Genomic DNA, 19,464 nt, shown 5'->3' with positions numbered 1-19,464 from the left:
CCACAAAAAATGCCCCCCCCCCCCACCCAAGATCCATACCAGACCTTTATCTGAGCACATAGCCCGGAAGGTCAGTAAAGGGGGGGACAGACAAGCGAGAGCCCCCCTGGACCATAACAGGCCACCACATGCCCTCAACATGGGGGGTGTAGGTGCTTCGGGCAGGGGGGGCCCTGCTTCCCCCACCCCAAAGCATCTTGTCCCCATGTTGATGAGGACAAGGACCTTTTCCCTGACAACCCTTGCCCAGTGTTTGTTGAGGTCTGCGGGCAGGGACTTGGGATTGGAATCTGGAAGTCCACCCTTGGTGAATGAGTATGGGGTACATCCCCTACCCATTCACCTAAAAAGAAGTATAAAAAATAAACACGCTACACAGGTTTTAAAAGTATTTTATTAAGGCAGCTCTGGCTCTTCTTCTGGCAACGTCGTCTCCCTCTACCAGTCTTTCTCCCCTCTCCCCTCTATCTTCTTGCTCTTTTGCAGGGTCTTCTCGCTCTGTTCTTCTTCCGATGTTGACTCAACGCAATCTTCTGGTGTAATGCTGGGTCCGCCATGTGCAATGACTTATATTGGCATGGGGTGGGGCCACCCGATGATGTAAGTTGGAGGCCATGCACCTTGTGACGTCACCACCCAGGGAATAATGGGGTGATGATGTCACAAGGGGCATGGCCTCCAAATTACATCATCAGGTGGCCCCGTCCCATGCCAATATAAGTCATTGCACAGGGCAGACCCAGCGTTACACTGGGAGATCACAACGAGTCAACATCGGAAGAAGAACAGAGGGAGAAGACCCAGAAAAAAACTAGAACACCCTGCAAAAGAGCAAGAAGAGAGCGGCAAGAGAGGAGAAGAACCGGAGAGGGGAGAAGGCCTGACAGAGGGAGATGTCGCCAGAAGATGGAGAAGAGCAAGAGCTGCCTTAATAAAATACTTTAAAATCCTGTGCAGTGTGTTTATGTCATTGTTTATGTGACACTTTTTTTTAGGTGAATGGGTAGGGGCACGATGTACCCCATACTCATTCACCTAGGGTGGGGCCGGGTTTTGGGGGCCTCTTTATTAAAGGGGGCTTCCAGATTCCGATAAGCCCCTGCCCGCAAACCCTGACAACCACCAGCCAAGGGTCATCAGGAAGAGGCCCTTGTCCTCATCAACATGGGCAAGGGTTATCAGGAAGAGGCCCTTATCCTCATCAACATGGTGACAAGGTGCTTTGGGGTGGGGGTGCAAATGCCCCAAAGCACCAACCCCGCACGCAACTAGATGCGTTTACACACATTTACAAGTATCAAGTGTTTGTTTGTTTTTTCCAGGAGGGAAAGGCATGTAGGAGAGGTGGGCAGATGCCCTGTGTGCCTTACTGACAGACACCCTTTAAATAAGTCTAAGAGCATGCGATTTGTACATAAAGATTACACAATTATTACCAACATAGCAGAATTTTCAATATTCGATTGTCAAGCACAGAAATAGAAATACATTACCTTCCCAACAAGTGCCGGAATATTTGTAGAGTTTGTGGCAAAGCCCATACTGAAGACCATTGCCATCTCTACGTTGAGGAACTCCGCCACCAAATCCTCCAGCTCTTGATGTTTATTCAAATGCCCTGAAAAGGTATACTGTAATTAACATGTGTTTTAATAATCCTGGATAATAGGAACATGGAAGATTATCACAAATATCCTTCACCTAAATACTCAAGAGTGAACTAAGTATGTCACGATTTAAATAGACGTCCCTTATGCAAGCATACTGTAATTCAGTCTGTTCACCTGACAACAGATTGTCAATTGCCCATGGTGGAATTCAGAGTATGAGGAAAATCTACGGAAACAAAATACATTTTCTGTGATGTGACTCACAAAGTCCCTTTGGTTATAAGTAGTTGTGTTGTATATGGAAACAAGTCTTGTCTAGTACAGTGACACACATAGATCTCCTATGACCCTTGTGAAAAATAGATGAGCACAGATCAATTCCAACCTGGAGCTGTTCTACTGCATTGCAATACTGGTATAGCGTTACATCTGGATCAAGAATAGGCAGGCGAATAATTACTTTAATAAATAACTACAAACTATCATCTCTGGCTCCATTCACAAGTGTCTCTGCCCATGTTTCTACAAACGCACTTTTGGTACCAGTATTTTTTCTTATTGTCACCCCACACACGTGTAGCAGTCAAGCACTTTCCACGCCAAAACGCACTTCATTTAATGCCAAAATTTGGTACACGAACTGCAAAGGCGCACTAAAAACGCACTGTGGGAGGAGATGTGAATGAGGCATCAAAGTAGGTTTTGAATTGGGCAACTTTGAACATAAACTGACCAATCAGAAACTATCATACAAGACACAAGCATCTTCTCTCTGGGTTGCTGTAAGCTGTTTCTTGATTCGCTACTGCACAAACAATATTTTTTAAACTGAATAATACAATAAAAACCATAGACAAAGGAAAGTAACTGTCTAAATATGAATACTGTCCAAAAACTAAGGACCACTTACAAGAGAAGTATTTTTTTTTTAGAATCATACTTACCTAGGTGAATGCAGCATCGCCCCGATGCACCTGCCCCCCCCCCCCCGCTGGCTCTAGCACTGAGAACCAAGCGATCAAACACTGCCGATCGCTCACTTCTCAGTCACCGGCTCTCGGCTCTCTTCTCAGTCCCCCCCCCCCCCCCCTGTGCTCACTGGAGCGCTGTGCTGTAGAGACGGCGGGAGCGCCCAGCTTAGGCACTCATAGGCTGAGCAGGGTGCCGGTCCAGAGATCTGTGAGGATCCCAACTCTATGATTGTGATGATGCCCGAGCCTGGACCAACTGATGTCAGCAGAGAGTGGACTTCAGCCCGCTCTCTGCTGAAAAAGGGTCACAGGAGTGCAAAACGAACTGCACGCCTGTGATCCACAGAAGTACAGCCAAACAAGCTTTGGCTGTACTTCTCCTTTAAAGTAAATCTAAACCCAAACTTTTTTTTGGATGGGGAAGTGAGGGGTTAGAACCCTTGCCATCATTTTTATATTGCTGTCTGTGTTTGTGCTAGGAGGATTCACTCTATTTGTTCTGGTGACCACTGTCCCTGCATAAACTTTCCTACCTGTACATTGTGTTTTTCACCTACATAAGATGTACATTGATTGTTTATTTCATGGTCTAATTTTTTTGCCCTGTACACACTGCCTATATTACAGAAAATCTTCATATTTCTACGTCAGCAGTTTCAGTTTGTAATGAAACAGGATGGTATGGCACTGTATAGGTTTATGCATGATCTGTCTGTAGTCTAAGAACTGAAACTTCCTGTGAATAACTTACATATCCAACAATCCCTGGGTCTCAAAGTATAGCACTGGTGCTGATGAGAGCTAAACAGTAATAATATCTGACAGACACAAGCAGGTAGAGAATTTCACAGACACACAGAGGGCACACTTGCATTTTGAAGATGATGTATTTGATCATATTAGCACTTCCATATTTGTGATGCAACACAGAGAAGGTGACGAGGCATGCATTGGACGCTGTGTGATTTAGAACAGGAAGTTGTCTTGTTAGTTTGCTCCTCAGAGCAGCTTTTCTCAACCTTTGTACCCCAGAGGAAAACTTGAAACAACTTTCAGGACTTGTGGAACGATTGCTAAAACCAATTAATTGGTGGTGAGTAGAGATGCACTGACATTTTGACAGCCGAAAATTGTGTTTTTGGCCTTTTGCTAATAGAGAAAAACGCGCCGATAATGCTGCCGAAAGAGCACAGGGTTTTGCCGTGATTTTACCACGTTTTTACTGTGCTTATGGTGTGTTTTCATAGGTCATGCGACTCTGCATCAAAAACTGCATCAAAAATGTAACAAGAGTGTGTTATTGATGCGCTCTTGCTGTGTTTTCAATGCATTTCAACTAAGTGCATTTTTGGTGCTTTTTTTTTTTTTAACTGACCAAAAATGCAGCAAGCAAGATTTTTAACACCACTGCAGAAGCGCAACAGACCAGTGTGAAGACACATAGAATTTAAAAGGGATGCATTTTTCTTGAGCTTTTCTTGTGCTAGGTGCCAATAATGGCCAACAAAGTCATATAAATGTATGATATTAATTTAAAAAATGTATGTAATACAATTATATTATATATATATATATATATATATATATATATATATATATATATATATATATATATATATATATATATATATATATATTATTTTATTTTATTTTTAAAGTGCAACTTTCGGGTTTCGATTTTGGCCATCCTGAAATTCTGGTTTTAACACCAAAATTTCCATTCTGCGCACCTCTAGTGGTGAGTGGGAAAAATGGCCCTACATTGGTGATCAGGGGGAAGAATGCCTCCCATACAGTGGTGCCATCCTTATGGACAGCCAAAAAGTTAATTGGGCTTATGCTTCTGGCTCTGCCATCATATTTGACCCAGGAATTATGCAGACACCATCAAATGATCAATCAGCTACAGCTCAAAGAATCCCTGGCAACCTCTGAGGAAACCCAGGTGAGAATGACTGCTGTGGGACATCAGGACCAGCTAGCTGAAGCAATACCTGGACATGGGGGAATCAGTCAGCCATGACACTACAAAATGCAGCCACAACATGTGAGCCCATCATTACAAAGTAAAGCAAACAACACAGGGACTAGACCTACACTAATACCTAGTTAAAACAATGAAAACATTTAAAAGTGCACAATTCCTTTAGGGGAGAAAAAAACTGAGTTGAAAGCAAAACACTAATAAAAGAGGAATCAATAGGGACACTTGTTCCAGGGGGAATTTATTGCACTTTGGACAGATACTCTTATTTCATGCTGTGTCTTCAGTGAAAGTGAATGGAAATCTCTTAAATGGATAACAGTTAGAATAATAAAATATAGGTTTTGACCACTCCCTAATCTACCCCCCCCCCCCTTTTACAAATCACCACCTTAAAGCTGTGACTGAAAAAAGAAGCTAGAAAATAACTGTTCCCTTAACCCTTAGGCCCCATTCACACCTGAGCATAGCGTTTTCAGGCAGAAAATCACCCAATTTTACAGAGATTTTGCAGTGTTTTTTGCCGTGATTTTGCTGCATTTTTTACTGCATTTTGCCACGATTTTGTGCAGGGCAAAAGGTCACCAATGTAAAAAGAAGAAAAATGCCCAAATCTGCCCGAATCGAGCCGCAAAAAAGGGTCCAGAACTTGTTTGAGCTTCAGGCGTTCGGCTTCAGGCGACTTGGAGTGAAGATGTGAACCATCTCCATTGAGAATAGATTTTTTTTCCCCTCCAGCGTTTTGTAGCTTCAGGCTTCAAGCTACAATACGCTCAGGTGTGAATGGGACCTTGCAATCCTTCCAGTGAGATCTTGGGAATGCGGAGTATCCCAAATCTTACGATAAAATGCCCTTGCACTGTTCTAGAGCTTCTTCTTTATACAAGATTAGAGATATTTGGGGTTCTCATCTGAAGGATGGCTATGTCACCCTCTCCAGATGAGTATATTTTCTCCCTTTTGTGCCTTTTGTTTTACACCTTTAAAGCTGAAGTTTAGTATTTTTTTTTTTTAGGGATACATTGCCAAACACATTAGTTATGTGCAATGGTATGTATCCCATTCCCTGCATGTGGTTGCTTATGCTAAAAATCTTCCCTGTAATGTCTCCTTCTTAGCCACCAGAGACTACCCTGAGCAGCTGTCTTCCATTTCTATGAAGGGGAACAGCAGTATCTGCTACCGAGAAAAGTTGCGCCGCTCATCCACCCACGTCTGTCCACTCTGCCTTTTATATTTCAACTATTACTACATTCCCACAATGCATCCTGTTCTGTAAATGAGTGGAAGGGATTCTGTCATTCTACTGCTCCTCCTCCATACACAGAATGTGTAAGAATGGTAATATGAGTTCTGTGAATGGCAGAGAAAGCAGACGAGTGGTGCAACTTTTCTCAGGAGCAGCTGCTGCTGTTAACCTACACAGAGATTGAAGATAGCTGCTCAGGTTAATGTGTTTTATACAGGCAAAATATATACTAAACTTCAACTTTGATGCACTGTTTTGTAAAGGGGCAAGGGGCAGTATGTAATAGGCAGAACTTGCCTTTTAGTACAAGGTCTACTTTGCCTTCACCTCAAGTTTAGTGGTTGGAACCTAAGGAGCCTGATTTTACCTTTACTGTGCTCCTCTGCAACCCCACTGAGGGCAGCTTGTACTAGCTACAACTGTGTCTAACTTGGGGAATTCGATAAAAAAAAAGGAAGGAATTTTATGATAGAAGAGACCCTATTGGTCTCTTCTGTCATAACTGCTTCTCCCTGATTGTCAGTATTAGGCTCCATGCACACTGGAGCTCATAAACTGCAGTTTATTAGAGTTTGGGCGTTTTTTTTTTAAAAGCCCATAAACTCCACTCTATGTTAGCCTATGTGTCCATGCACACATGGAAGTTTTTTTAGCTTTAATGAGCAGTGGAGTTTATGGGCTTTTTTCTGAACGCCAGAAATTTGCGTTCAAAGTGCAGTTTTTCCCCGCCAAAAAACGACAAACGTTGATAAACACGCGTTAATTCGTGTTTGGCATTCTATTTTTTCCCATAAATGCTAGTACAAAACACTGTTAGAAGCAAGTTTTTCAACCAGCATCTTCTGCCAGCAATCTAGCGTCCAGAAAAAGCTTTTTTGAGCTTCAGGGTGCATGGAGCCTTAATGTACACTGAGCCGTGCATGTGCAGCTCAGCATACATTGGTGGAACCTATCTGTGCTATAATGATGTGACTCGTGTGCACCAGTCATCACAGCCCAGCCAATCAAGTGGCTGAAGAGTCGGAACCCAGATGCATACATTGGTGGAACCTCTCTGTGCTATGATGATGTGACTCATGTACACCAGCCATTGCAGCCCAGCCAATCAAGTGGCTGAAGAGTCTGAACCCAGAAGGAAGACCAGAACAAGATGGAAGGGCCCATGATACCTCTTCGCTGGAGAGTATCACTTGCCAAGTAGGTCTGTCATAATATGCTGTGCATACTAATACATTATGGCACAAAGCTCCCGAGGGCTATTTTTCTCTTTTTTTTTTATTATTTTATAACGACCAGGTTTAATTCCACTATAACAACTGTTAACGCAAGATATTAGCCAAACATGTGGTGCATTGTATTCACTGTCAGAAATAACTAACTGCCATATTCATGAGTTGGACATACCTATATTTGCTCATTACATGTACAGAATGTGCTTTTCTAGGTGTTGCATGCTAACTCTCTGATCTTGCTGCCAGTCTCCCAAAGAGTGTCTATCTGACCAGAAAAGAAGTCTGCAGTCTCTAATATTAGGCATCCACAATACACCTAATAGTTTGCCTAGGCCTAAATGAAGAAGCTTGGGGGCAAAAAAGTTTTTTTTTTTTGCCAAAATAATAAATACAAATCTGATATGTGCCTTATTTATTCATTTGAAGTGCAAATGACAGGTCCACTTTAAAATGATCTAAAAAAACTAAACAACACAATTTTACTCAATGTGCCTAAGCTTGGCACTAGAACACGAGTGAGCCCAGAAGAAGTGTGTTTTTTTTCTTGGCAAGAATGAGTTTCTTTCGTAATGCTGACATGCCCTACTGAGTTGTGTAAGGTGTGAATTTTAACAATGCATCAACTTTCATCATACTTTTTCAACTTGACAACAAAGCCATAATTAAAGTATATGTAAACCCAGTTACTAACTCCTCCTGGCAATCCTGCTAGTGACACCACGCTCTCCTTGTCTCTCAGGTATTCTCCTGTGTTGTTACCTGTCACAATGGCTTCCAATGGAGACTACAAATGGTTTTAACATACATAGTTCACTATTGTTACCAACCCTGAGAAATGCCATTCAGTCATCCTTGAATTAAATACATATAGAAAGGAAACGGCTACATAGAGTGGGAGATCAGCAGCATTGAGATGCAACAGAGGATGAAAAAAAGAGGTGAAGAGAAGTATTTTATTGGAAAAAAACATGCCAGTTGTTTATGATGCACATTGATTTAGCAAACTAAATATAATTTAGTTTGGGCTTACATATACTTTAAAATTCATTGTGTAGTGTGTGTCAAAGAGCGCCAATATGCAAATAGCACTTTGTCCTGTGCCTCACCAATAAATGGACCAATCACTAGGGCCATGTCACACTAGCAACATGGTCACTGGCAACTTCCCAGTGATAAAATTGTTAAAAAAAAAAAAAAAAATAATACAAAACTGCTCCCTTGGCTGGATAAATGAGAAATTGCTACCTTCCTAACAGAAAGCAGAAGCCACAGACAAGGAAAGGAAACCTGTCTGTTACACAGAACATCTGGCTGCAGTCATTTTGGAGGAAATTAGTTGGACTAATTATACAGAATAAGTCATTTTACATGCTAGTTTTCTGACCTAGACATTCAGGCAACTAGCATTTCCAGAAGAACAGGAAAGGCAGAGTACAGCTGTAGGTGGGGGCAGTGGCCAGTTGTTTGTTACTGATGTAATATCGGTGAGGGGACACACTGGACACCTTTGCTGCCATAGTGCTATGTGTTGGGTGTCCAGCGTGCCCCTGTGCCTTTAAGGAGAGGGGGACTACCTCCAGGCCCAGTTGACCCCTATCTAGCCATTAGAATGCATGTGCTTCTACTATGGAGCCTCTCATAAATGTAAAATGGACTGCAATAAATATTGGGGTTGACTCTTACCGGAGGGCCTGGACCCTTTATGAGGGTCAAACAGTCTTGATGAATACGTCCCAGTAGGGGGTCATCAGTACAAAGGAACCACATCAGGAACAGCTCGAGAGCATCCAGGGGACTCCACTCAAACTAGGATTGTGTAGTCAGATCCAAATAAAACATAAAAACACTGGATAGTGTAAAACCTCTTATAAGTTGCATTTAATAAAAAGTATTGTACTTGCACGTATCCATAGTAAAAACAGCATTGCACAGTAAAAAAGGAAGGTGGCCGCCACAGAACATCCAAACATGTAAAATGTGCGAAAACAGGAACATACAGCTCAGCCCAACTGGTTTCATCGATAAAAGGACTTCTACCGGGACATATTCATAATCAAACATGAATCAAAGGACAGGAAGGGAAATTAGGGATTTTCGCGGTGCTGATTAACAAAGTACAATTAATTAAAGTACAAAATTAGTAGTACAAAAATTTATTAAGTTTGAAGTTAAAATCAGTAGCAATATATGCTTAAAAGATTCAGAGTAATGCAATACAGTGGTTGTTCTCGTCAAGCACACATAGTCCCGACATGTTTCGCATTGGATTGCTTCTTCAGGGGATGTGTGAATGTTTGAACAAGATCTAGACCAAAAATACAAAAATAATAATAGAATATATCACAAAATTCATAAGTGCAGAAATAGGAAAAAAAAAAAATATATATATATATTTTTGGTCTAGATCTTGTTCAAACATTCACACATCCCCTGAAGAAGCAATCCAATGTGAAACATGTCGGGACTATGTGTGCTTGACGAGAACAACCACTGTATTGCATTACTCTGAATCTTTTAAGCATATATTGCTACTGATTTTAACTTCAAACTTAATACATTTTTGTACTACTAATTGTGTACTTTAATTAATTGTACTTTGTTAATCAGCACCGCGAAAATCCCTAATTTCCCTTCCTGTCCTTTGATTCATGTTTCAAATTTTCAGGGATGAGGTGCCATCTTTGTTAGGTGTTGTGTGAGGCTGAACCATCAAAATTATTCCATATTCATAATCAAGCCTGCTTGACCCTTCGTAATAAAGGGTCCAGGCTCTCTGGTAAGAGTCCAACCTATTGTGGTGCTGGTGTTTTCACTTAGGAAGGGATTGGATAACTTTATCCACAGTCAAATGGAGTTTGCCATTTGACCATATGGTCCATTTGAGAGATGGATTTTTCTGGACTGTTTATTTAAAAAACATTTTCAGTAATTTTAATATCAATCACTGTGGCGCAACACACCTTTATTTTTTTTTGCAAACAATTAGACAGGATAATTTGGTTGGTTGCAGCCTGGTTGGTGAGTTGGGCTGGGAATTTTCTTTGGTTTTGTTTTGCATGCCTATGTATAGGTTTGTGTTTACACAGAGCACCAATGTAAGGAAGCACATTTCACATTTACACTGTTCACATCACATCCAGTGGCAGCTGGTGATTTCTTTTGGGAGGGCTGCAAACAAACCCCTCCAGTTCAGGTCCCTACCTGCAGCCTCCAATCTAGGGGTCACATCTACACTGACCACCAATCTAGGGGTCACATCTACAGTGCCTTGCAAAAGTATTCATCCCCCCTTTGGCTTTTTACCATTTTTGTTACAATACAGCCTTTAGTTCAATGTTTTTATTAATCTGAATTATATGTGATGGATCAGAACACAATAGTCTAAGTTGGTAAAGTAAAATATATATATATATATATATATATATATACATAAAATAATTTTTCTGAAATAAAAACTGATAATTGCCATGTGTGTATGTATCCACCCCCTTTGTTATAAAGCCCATAAAAAGCTCTGGTGCAACCAATTACCTTCAGAAGTCACATAATTAGTGAAATGATGTCCACCTTTGTGCAATCTAAGTGTCACATGATCTGTCATTACATATACACACACCTGTTTGAAAGGTCTCAGAGGCTGCAACACCCAAGCAAGAGACACCTCTAACCAAACACTGCCATGAAGACCAAGGAAAACTCCAAACAAGTAAGGGACAATGTCGTTGAGAAGTACAAGTCAGGGTTAGGTTATAAAAAAATATCCAAATCTTTGATGATCCCTAGGAGCACCATCAAATCTATCATAACCAAATGGAAAGAACATGGCACAACGGCAAACCTGCCAAGAGATAGCCACACACTAAAACTCACGGACCGGGCAAGGAGGGCATTAATCAGAGAGGCAGCACAGAGACCTAAGGTAACCCTGGAGGAGCAACCATATGTTCCATAGCGTTGGACTTTATGGCAGATCAGAAAACAGCAGAAAACAAAATGACACGCTTTGAGTTTGTGAAAAGGCATGTGGGATACTCCCAAAATGATGGAGGAAGGTGCTCTGATCTGATGAGACTAAAATGTAACTTTTTGGCCATCAAAGAAAATGCTATGAATGGCGCAAACCCAACACATCACCCAAAGAACACCATTCCCACAGTGAAACATGGTGGTGGCAGCATCATGCTGTGGAGATGTTTTTCAACAGTCGGGACTGGGAAACTGGCCAGAGTTTAGGGAAAGATGGATGGTGCTAAATACAGAGATATTCTTGAGCAAAACCTGTACCACTCTGTGTGTGATTTGAGGCTAGGACGGAGATTCACCTTCCAGCAGGAAAATGGCCCCAAACACACTGCTAAAGCAACACTTGAGTGGTTTAACGGGAAACGGGTAAATGTGTTGGAATGGCCTAGTCAAAGCCAGGACCTCAATCCAATAGAAAATATGTTGTCAAACTTAAAGAGGAAGTAAACCCTGATGAGTTTACTTCCTCTTTCATTCCCTGCAAAGGCAAAGCATAATGGACTACTATGCATCGCATAGTAGTCCATTATGTGTCACTTACCTGACACAGGAGCCAGCGAAGTCACCGCTGTCCCCTGTAGTCCGGCGCATCCATCTTCTCAGTGGGGTCTTGCTGCTCCGCCGCTGTCATTCGGCGAAGCCGCGATGACGCCACTCCCGCGCATGCAAGCCGACATGCGAGTGCGCCTGCGCGCCGTTGTCTACGGCGCATGCGCCATAGACAGCTGTCGCTGTATTTTAGTAAATATCTCCTAAACCGTGTAGGTTTAGGAGATATTTCTTGGACCTACAGGTAAGCCTAGTTTAAGTGTGAAAGTGTGTTGTAAGGGTTTACAACCACTTTAAAGCTGGCTGTTCACAAGCGCAAACCATCCAACTTGAAGGAGCTGGAGCAGTTTTGCTAGGAGGAATGGACAAAAATCCCAGTGGTGAGATGTGGCAAGCTGTGATAGCCGCAAAAGGTGGCTCTACAAAGTACTGACTTTAGGGGGGTGAATAGTTATGTACATTTACTTTTTCTGTTATTTTGTCCTTTTTGTTTGCTTCACAATAAAAAATAAAAAAATCTTCAAAGTTGTGGGCATGTTCTGTAAATTAAAAATTTAAAAATTAAAAATGATGCAAATCCTCAAACAATCATTGTTCATTCCAGGTTGTAAGGCAAAACACGAAAAATGCCAAGGGGGGTGAATACTTTTATACTGATCGCCAATGTAAGAGTCACATCTACACAGATCGCCATTGTAAGGGTCACATTTACACCGATCACCAATGTAAGGGTCACATCAGTACTTGCAACCAATTTAAGGGTCAGATCAACTCTGACCAACAATGTAAGGGGCCCATCTACACTGACCACCCATGTAAGGGGCCCATCTACACTGACCACCCATGTAAGGGGCCCATCTACACTGACCACCCATGTAAGGGGCACATCTACACTGACCACCCATGTAAGGGGCACATCTACACTGACCACCCATGTAAGGGGAACATCTACACTGACCACCAATGTAAGGGGTTGCCTCCACAATTTACACCAATAAGGGTTCACTACATTTTTCACTCTCTATGTTTTTTTTTCTGGCTATTTTGTATTTGTTTCATTTCATGATTATTAGGAAAAAACACTATTTTATTTAACCTACAACACACTGATCACACTATTATACCAAGGGATAAAAGATTGAGACAGGCTGACACACATTGTTTCCTGGTAGCTTTTCATAGCTCCAGAAGTATATATACTAGAACGGTTGGTCACGTGACTCACCAGCATCTGGGTCAATGACGTTGCAGAATGTCATACAAAAGATAAACCATTCAACACCATGAATCAGGTTTTTCCACAGTTTTCAGAAACCTGTCTCAGATGTAACATTGTGGAAGAAATGCTGCAAAGTCACAGGCAAAGAAAGGAAACCTGTCTGCATCAGATAAATATAGGGGTTGGCACTACTAACCACATCCAAAATACTATTTGCTTGGCTGTTGCACAGAACATCTAGCTGCAGTAATTTTTGAGGAAATGAGCTGGACTAATTATGAAGAATAGGACATTTCACATGCTAGGTTTCTGACCTAGGCTTCCAGGCAACTAGCATTTTCAGAAGAACAGGAAGGGCAGAGTACAGAGGGAAGCCTTTTTTAACTGGGCTTCAGTGGAACCCGGAGGTATCTACCGAAGTTTCTACCGGTTTTTCAAGATGAGAGCAGTGTCAGACTGACCACCAATTTAAGGGTCATAGTCAGACTTGTTTTTCCCTCCAAACACAGCTAGTCCCATTCCTCAATAACGCACAGGTACAGTCATGACACTAAACATCTAAATCATTCAGAGAAGGATTGGGAGAAAGTGCTGTGGTCAGATGAGACCAAAATTGAGCTCTTTGGCATTAACGTGACTCGTCGTGTTTGGAGGAAGAAAAATGCTGACTATGACCCCAATAACCCCATCTCTATAGTCAAGCACGTAGGTATAAACATGATGCTTTGGGGCTGTTTCTCTGCTAAAGGTACAGGCTGACTTTGCCGCATTGAGGGGCCAATGGACGGGGTCATGTATTGTAAAATCTTAGATGAGAACCTTCTTCCCTCAGTCAGAACACTGAAGATGGGTCATGGATGGGTCTTCCAGCATGACAATGGCCCAAAACATACCGCCAAGGCAACAAAGGAGTGGATCAGGAAGAAGCACATTAAGGTCATAGAGTGGCCTAGTCAGTCTCTAGACCCTAATCCTATAGAAAATGTATGGCGAGAGCTGAAACTTTGAGTTGCCAAGAGACAGCTAAGAAACCTTAAGGATTTAGAGAGGATCTGTAAAGAAGAGTGGACCAAACTCCCTCCTGAGATGTGTGCAAACCTGGTCACTAACTAAAATGAAACGTCTTACCTCTGTGCTTGCCAATAAGGGCTTCTCCACCAAGTACTAAGTCATGTTTTGCTTGGGGTTCAAATACTAATTTTACTCACTAAACTGCAACTCAATATATAGCATTTGTTTTATGTGTTTTTTTTTTCTGGATTTTTGGTTGATATTCTGTGTCTATCAGTTTAAATAAACCTATGATAAAATTATAGACCCTTTATTTCTTTATAAGTGTGCACACTTCCAAAATCAGCAGAGGATCAAAAATTATCTTCCCCACTGGTCACCAATGTAAGGATTGCATCTACACTGAACTATGTATGGGTCACATCTATATTGACCATCTACAGTATGTATGAGTCACATCAACACTGATCATCTATGTAAGGGTCACATCAACACTGACCGCCAATGTAAGAGGTTGCTTCCACACTGCTCACCCATATAGGGATAACTACAGTTTCCACACTCTGTTTTGTTCTGGCCATTTTGAATTTGTTTAATTTTGTGATTATTAAGAAAACACCATTTTATTTAACCTACAACACACTGATCACACTAATGTACCACAGGGTGTAGGTCTAATAATTTTAATGAAGGTTTCCTGAGATCTGAAAAATATTTAAAGGTTTCCTACTTGGTAAAATGTTGAGACAGGCTGACACACAGAATTTATTTCCTGGTAAGTTTTCATAGCTCCAGAGAAATATATATATATATATATATATATATATATATATATATATATATATATATATTATATATATATATATATATACTAGAACAGTTGGGTGTCAGACAAAGCAGGATGTCACACAAAGATAAACCATTCAACACCTCGAATCAGGTTTTTCCACAGTTTTCAGAAACCTGCTGTAAATGTAATATTGTGGAAGAAAAGCTGCAGAAAATTACAGGCAAGGAAAGGAAAACTGTCATCAGATAAATACGGGGGCTGGCACTAGTTACTAACCACATCAAATATACTATTTGCTTGGCTGTTGCACAGAAAATCTAGCTGCAGTAATGTTTCAGGAAATGTGCTGGACTAATTATGAAGAATAGGACATTTCAGGAGATCCAGGCAACTAGCATTTTAAGAAGAACGGGAAAGGCAGAGTACCAGTGGCGGCTGGTGCTCAATATTTTTGGGGGGGTACAAAAATTTTTGAAAAAAAAAATCAAAAGCAGTCACTGTGCCCAAACGCTGCCACTGTGCCCATCAAACGCTGCCACTGTGCCCAAAGGCTGCCACTATGTCAAAAGCTGCCAGTGTGCCCATCAAAGGCTGCCTCCTGAAAGAACCCCCCCCACGAGTGGATCACGGGACACAACACTGACACAACACCCCCCCCCCCACAAGTGGATATCGCGGGACACAATGCTGAAAACCCCCCCGCGCGAGTGGATCACGGGACACAATGCTGACACAAACTCCCCCCTACTGATGGATCGCCACTTGCCTTGTCCTCTTCTCTGGCATCTCCTCTCCTCTCGCTTCCTCTGTCCCACTTCTGCCAAAGCGCTGAGCATCCAATAGGGATGCCTGGCGCTTTGGCCAATCAGGAAACAGGTATCACTGACCTGCCTCCAGATTGGTGGGTAGGCGATGCAGTGTGAAAATAGTGAATATTCATTCGCTATGATCACACAATTGGGTGGGATCAGGGCGCACTCTCTGCGCCACGAGCCCACCCTTTTTTGAAGCCTATTACAGCCTCTGGCTCTAATCAGGTACTTGATGTAATCAGGTACAAAAAATACACCCCCTCCCGCCGCTGCCATAGGAATCCATGTGTTCCGGCGTCCTGAAAGGGGCCAGGCGCATGGATAGGGAGGTGGCAGCAGGGATGAGTGGGGGGGCGGCGCCTGTGTGCCCACAATGAACAGGCCGCCACTGTTAGAGTATATATGGAAGCCTTACTCAGCCAGGCTTCAGGGGAAACCTGAGATATCTCCCAAAGTTGCTAGTGGTTTCTTAAGACAGGAGCAGTGTCAGATTAATCTTCTGCCTACACTGGCCACCAGAGTAAAATCTACACTGAGTGCCAGTGTATGGGTCACATCTACATTGACCACCATTGTAAGAGTCACGTCTACACTGACTGCCTATGTAAGGGTCACATTTACACAGAGTACCAGTGTATAGGTCACATCTACATTGACCACCATTAGAAGGGTCACGTCTACACTTATCACAAATGTAAGGCTTACATCTACACTGACCACCAATGTAAGGATCACATTCACACTGACCGTCAACGTAAGGGTCACATTCACACTGACCACCAATGTGTGGGTCATGTCTACACTGACTGCCAATGTAAAGCCCCATACACACTATCAGATTTTCTGCTGACTTGTCTTCAGAGTTACCAAAACCATGTAGTAAAAGGGCCTGCCTGATTGCATACAAATTGAAACTCCTAAGATTTGACCTCATATTATATGGTTTTGGTAAATCTGAAGGAAATAATTAGCAGAAAATCTGATAGTGTGGGGCTTAAGGGTTTGTGTTTACATGGACCACCAATGTAAGAGTCGCACCTACACTGACGGCCAATGTATGGGTCACATCTACACTGCCCATCAATGTAAGGATCACATTTACACTGACAGCTAATGTAAGGGTCACATCTACACTGACCACCAATCTAACGGTCACATTAACATTGACCATCCACTATATGTATAAGTCACATCTACACTGACCATCAATGTAAGGGTCACATCAACACTGACCACCAATGTAAGCATCACATAAACACTAACCCTCTTTGTATGGGTAACATCAACCCTTACCACCTATGTAAGGGTCACATCTACAATGACCACCAATGTAGGGGGGGGGGGTTTCTTTCAGAATGGCCACCAATATAGGGATCACTACAATTTTCTGGCTATTATGTATTTGTTTCATTTCATGATTATTAAGCAATTATTTTACTTAACCTATAACATACTGATCACACTAATGTGCCACAGGACGTAGGTCTTAGTCTCATTTTAGTGGGGGTTTCCTGAGAGCTGAAAACCTTTTACAGAGTTCCTATGTGGTAAAAGGTTGAGGCAGGCTGATGCACACTACTTTTTTCCTGGTAGCTTTACATAGCTCCAGAAGTATATATACTAAAATTGTTGGTCATGTGACTAGCCACGGTCTGGGTCAATGGGTTTGCAGGTTGTCATACAGCAGAAAATCAGGTTTTTCCACAGTTTTCAGAAACTTGCTGCAAACGTAACATTGTGGAAACCATAAATGTGAAATGTATTTTTTCTAGTGTCATAAAAGGAAAAGGTAGGTCTATGAAATCTGTTTATTATCAGAGGGTGCTGTTTTTTTCTGAACTATTCATGCCTGTAAACTGTGCAGAATGACATGTATCAGTGTATAACAATATTTAACTTGAAATGTCCATCCGAGTACACATGACTTAATTGCATGCTTTTCCCTTAGGCCAATGAAACACAAGTCAATAAGCAGTTTACATACTGAAAAAACTATTTTCCACGGGTCAGTAACCAGGCATGCCACATGCCCCATGGTCATCCTCCTTACCCATTTCCTGTCTGGTGCTGCATATTCCAGGTCCATATGCCTGCACCGCTTTCTTCACGGTCTCCAGCGACTCCTCATTGTTCTCTGCAAAGCCAAGATAGTTATAAGATCCCATGTTTATCACGTCTTTAATCACTTTTCCTGTGTACCTAAAATTAAAAGAACAAAAAAATATTTTTTAAAGTATCCAACCCCAAGAAAAAAAAAAAAATTAACACATTGCAGCTTACTAGTCCTTGAGGCGGCTGCATTGGTTTTCGTTTTTGTCAAGCTTTTTCCCCCCCTGCCACTAACATGCTTCCTGTGCTAAGGGATCTGCAATCACTTATTGCAATGCATCAAATGCAGAAGCAGCATTGTTCCCTAGGAAAGGATGTTAGGACTACAAAACATCCCCCTCCTCATCTCCATAACATATTATTATACACGATATGCGAGGTGTTCAGTAGTAAGACTGCTTGAGATAACACTGCAGAGTTTGCAGGGCGGCACAGAATTTTGTTTTACCTTTATTGAATAGACATACAAAACACATTAATTCTTTTGATTCTTTCTTTTTGCCAGAACTGTTTTGCATTGTTTGCACATATAAACCCCCCAAACATTGTATATTATCTGAAAGCAGACACCCTTGAGAATAAAATAGTGGTAGTTCCAATTTTTAAATGTCACACATTATTACTGCAAAGGTTTAGGAAATGCAAAATGTCTGAAAAAACACACTATAAGTTAATTTTAGGGCATCCAAAAGCAATAAATTACTTTTTTTTATTATGGTAAAATATAAAAAGATGGAGTTTAAAGAGGAAGTAAACCCTGGTGGCTTTTACTTCCTCTTTGTTTCCCTGCAGAGGTAAAGCATAATGGGCTACTATGCATCGCATAGTAGCCCATTATGTGTCACTTACCTGACAGAGGAGCCAGTGATGTCACCGCTGTCCCCTCTTCCTTGAAGCATCCATCTTCCTTCTGGGTATCACAGCTCCGGCGCTGTGATTAGCTGGAGCCGTGATGACGTCACTCCCGTGCATGCGCGCGGGAGCTGCCACTAACGGCATGATCACCGTTAGCAACGGCACGCTCAGTGCGCCTGCGCGCCGCTGTCTACGGTGTATGCGCCATAGACAGCGGTGCCCGTCTTTTGCAAATATCTCCTAGACTGTGTAGGTTTAGGAGATATTTCTTGCACCTACAGGTAAGCCTTAATCTAGGCTTACCTGTAGGTCAAAGTGGTCTGTAAGGGTTTACAACCACTTTTACTGAGTAAACAGATAACCAACACGTCAAACCTTAAGCCCCATACACATTATCAGATTTTCTGCTGATTTTTTCCTCAGGTTTACCAAAACCATGTAGAGCAAGGGCCTGCCTGATTGCATACAAATTGAAACTCCTAAGGGGTAACCTTGAGGGAGTGCTCCCGAGTCAGGCATTCAGCGTCCATAGAGGCCGAATGCAGGACTCGGCCCGCCCCGATGCTCGAGTCATTGGACTTGATTGACAGCAGCGGGAGCCAATGGCTGTGCTGATATCAGTCTATCCAATCAAGAGCCAAGAACCCAAGGCAGAGAGAAAGCGTGTCCACGTGGGTAAAGTTCTAGGGTTCAGGTAAGTAAAACTGGGGGGCTGGTCACTGACAGGTGTTTTTTCACCTTCATGCATATTATGCATGAAGGTGAAAAAAACACGAAGGTTTACAACCCCTTTAATACCCTATATTTTCCATAGGTGACACTTTAAAGGCCCCGTATAAATCATCCATTTAGTGTTACGGGGAAGGTCTGGCACTAGAAATTTTGCGGACACTGCAGCATGTGCGGCAACATATAACTTGTATCACAATCTGCGTTTTCATGGGCAGGCACCCCCTACCTAGACAGTGTGAAGAGCCATTTGTTTATGTGTCCAGCACAGCATGGAGCCTTTATATGTCAATGGAGATGCTGCAGCTGTACAACTCACCT

At 42.1% G+C, this 19,464-nt stretch overlaps 1 protein-coding gene across 1 annotated transcript in view; it reads right to left on the bottom strand.

Annotated features, from left to right (window-relative positions):
- The window catches only part of LOC143987284 (serine palmitoyltransferase 3-like), a 245,041-nt gene that overhangs the window by 145,654 nt on the left and 79,923 nt on the right, over positions 1–19,464 (bottom strand). The window contains exons 4-5 of the mRNA XM_077485909.1: positions 17,501–17,649; positions 1,494–1,618 (exon numbers count right to left, since the gene is read on the bottom strand). Of these exons, the coding sequence (XP_077342035.1) occupies positions 1,494–1,618; positions 17,501–17,649 (274 nt within the window). The remainder of the gene's footprint in view (positions 1–1,493; positions 1,619–17,500; positions 17,650–19,464) is intronic.

Source organism: Lithobates pipiens, unplaced genomic scaffold, assembly GCF_037356315.1.
Source record: "Lithobates pipiens isolate NorthernLeopardFrog02 unplaced genomic scaffold, aLitPip1_a1.2 Scaffold_18, whole genome shotgun sequence".
NCBI lineage: Eukaryota > Metazoa > Chordata > Amphibia > Anura > Ranidae > Lithobates > Lithobates pipiens.
This window is presented reverse-complemented; position numbering and strand designations above follow the sequence as displayed.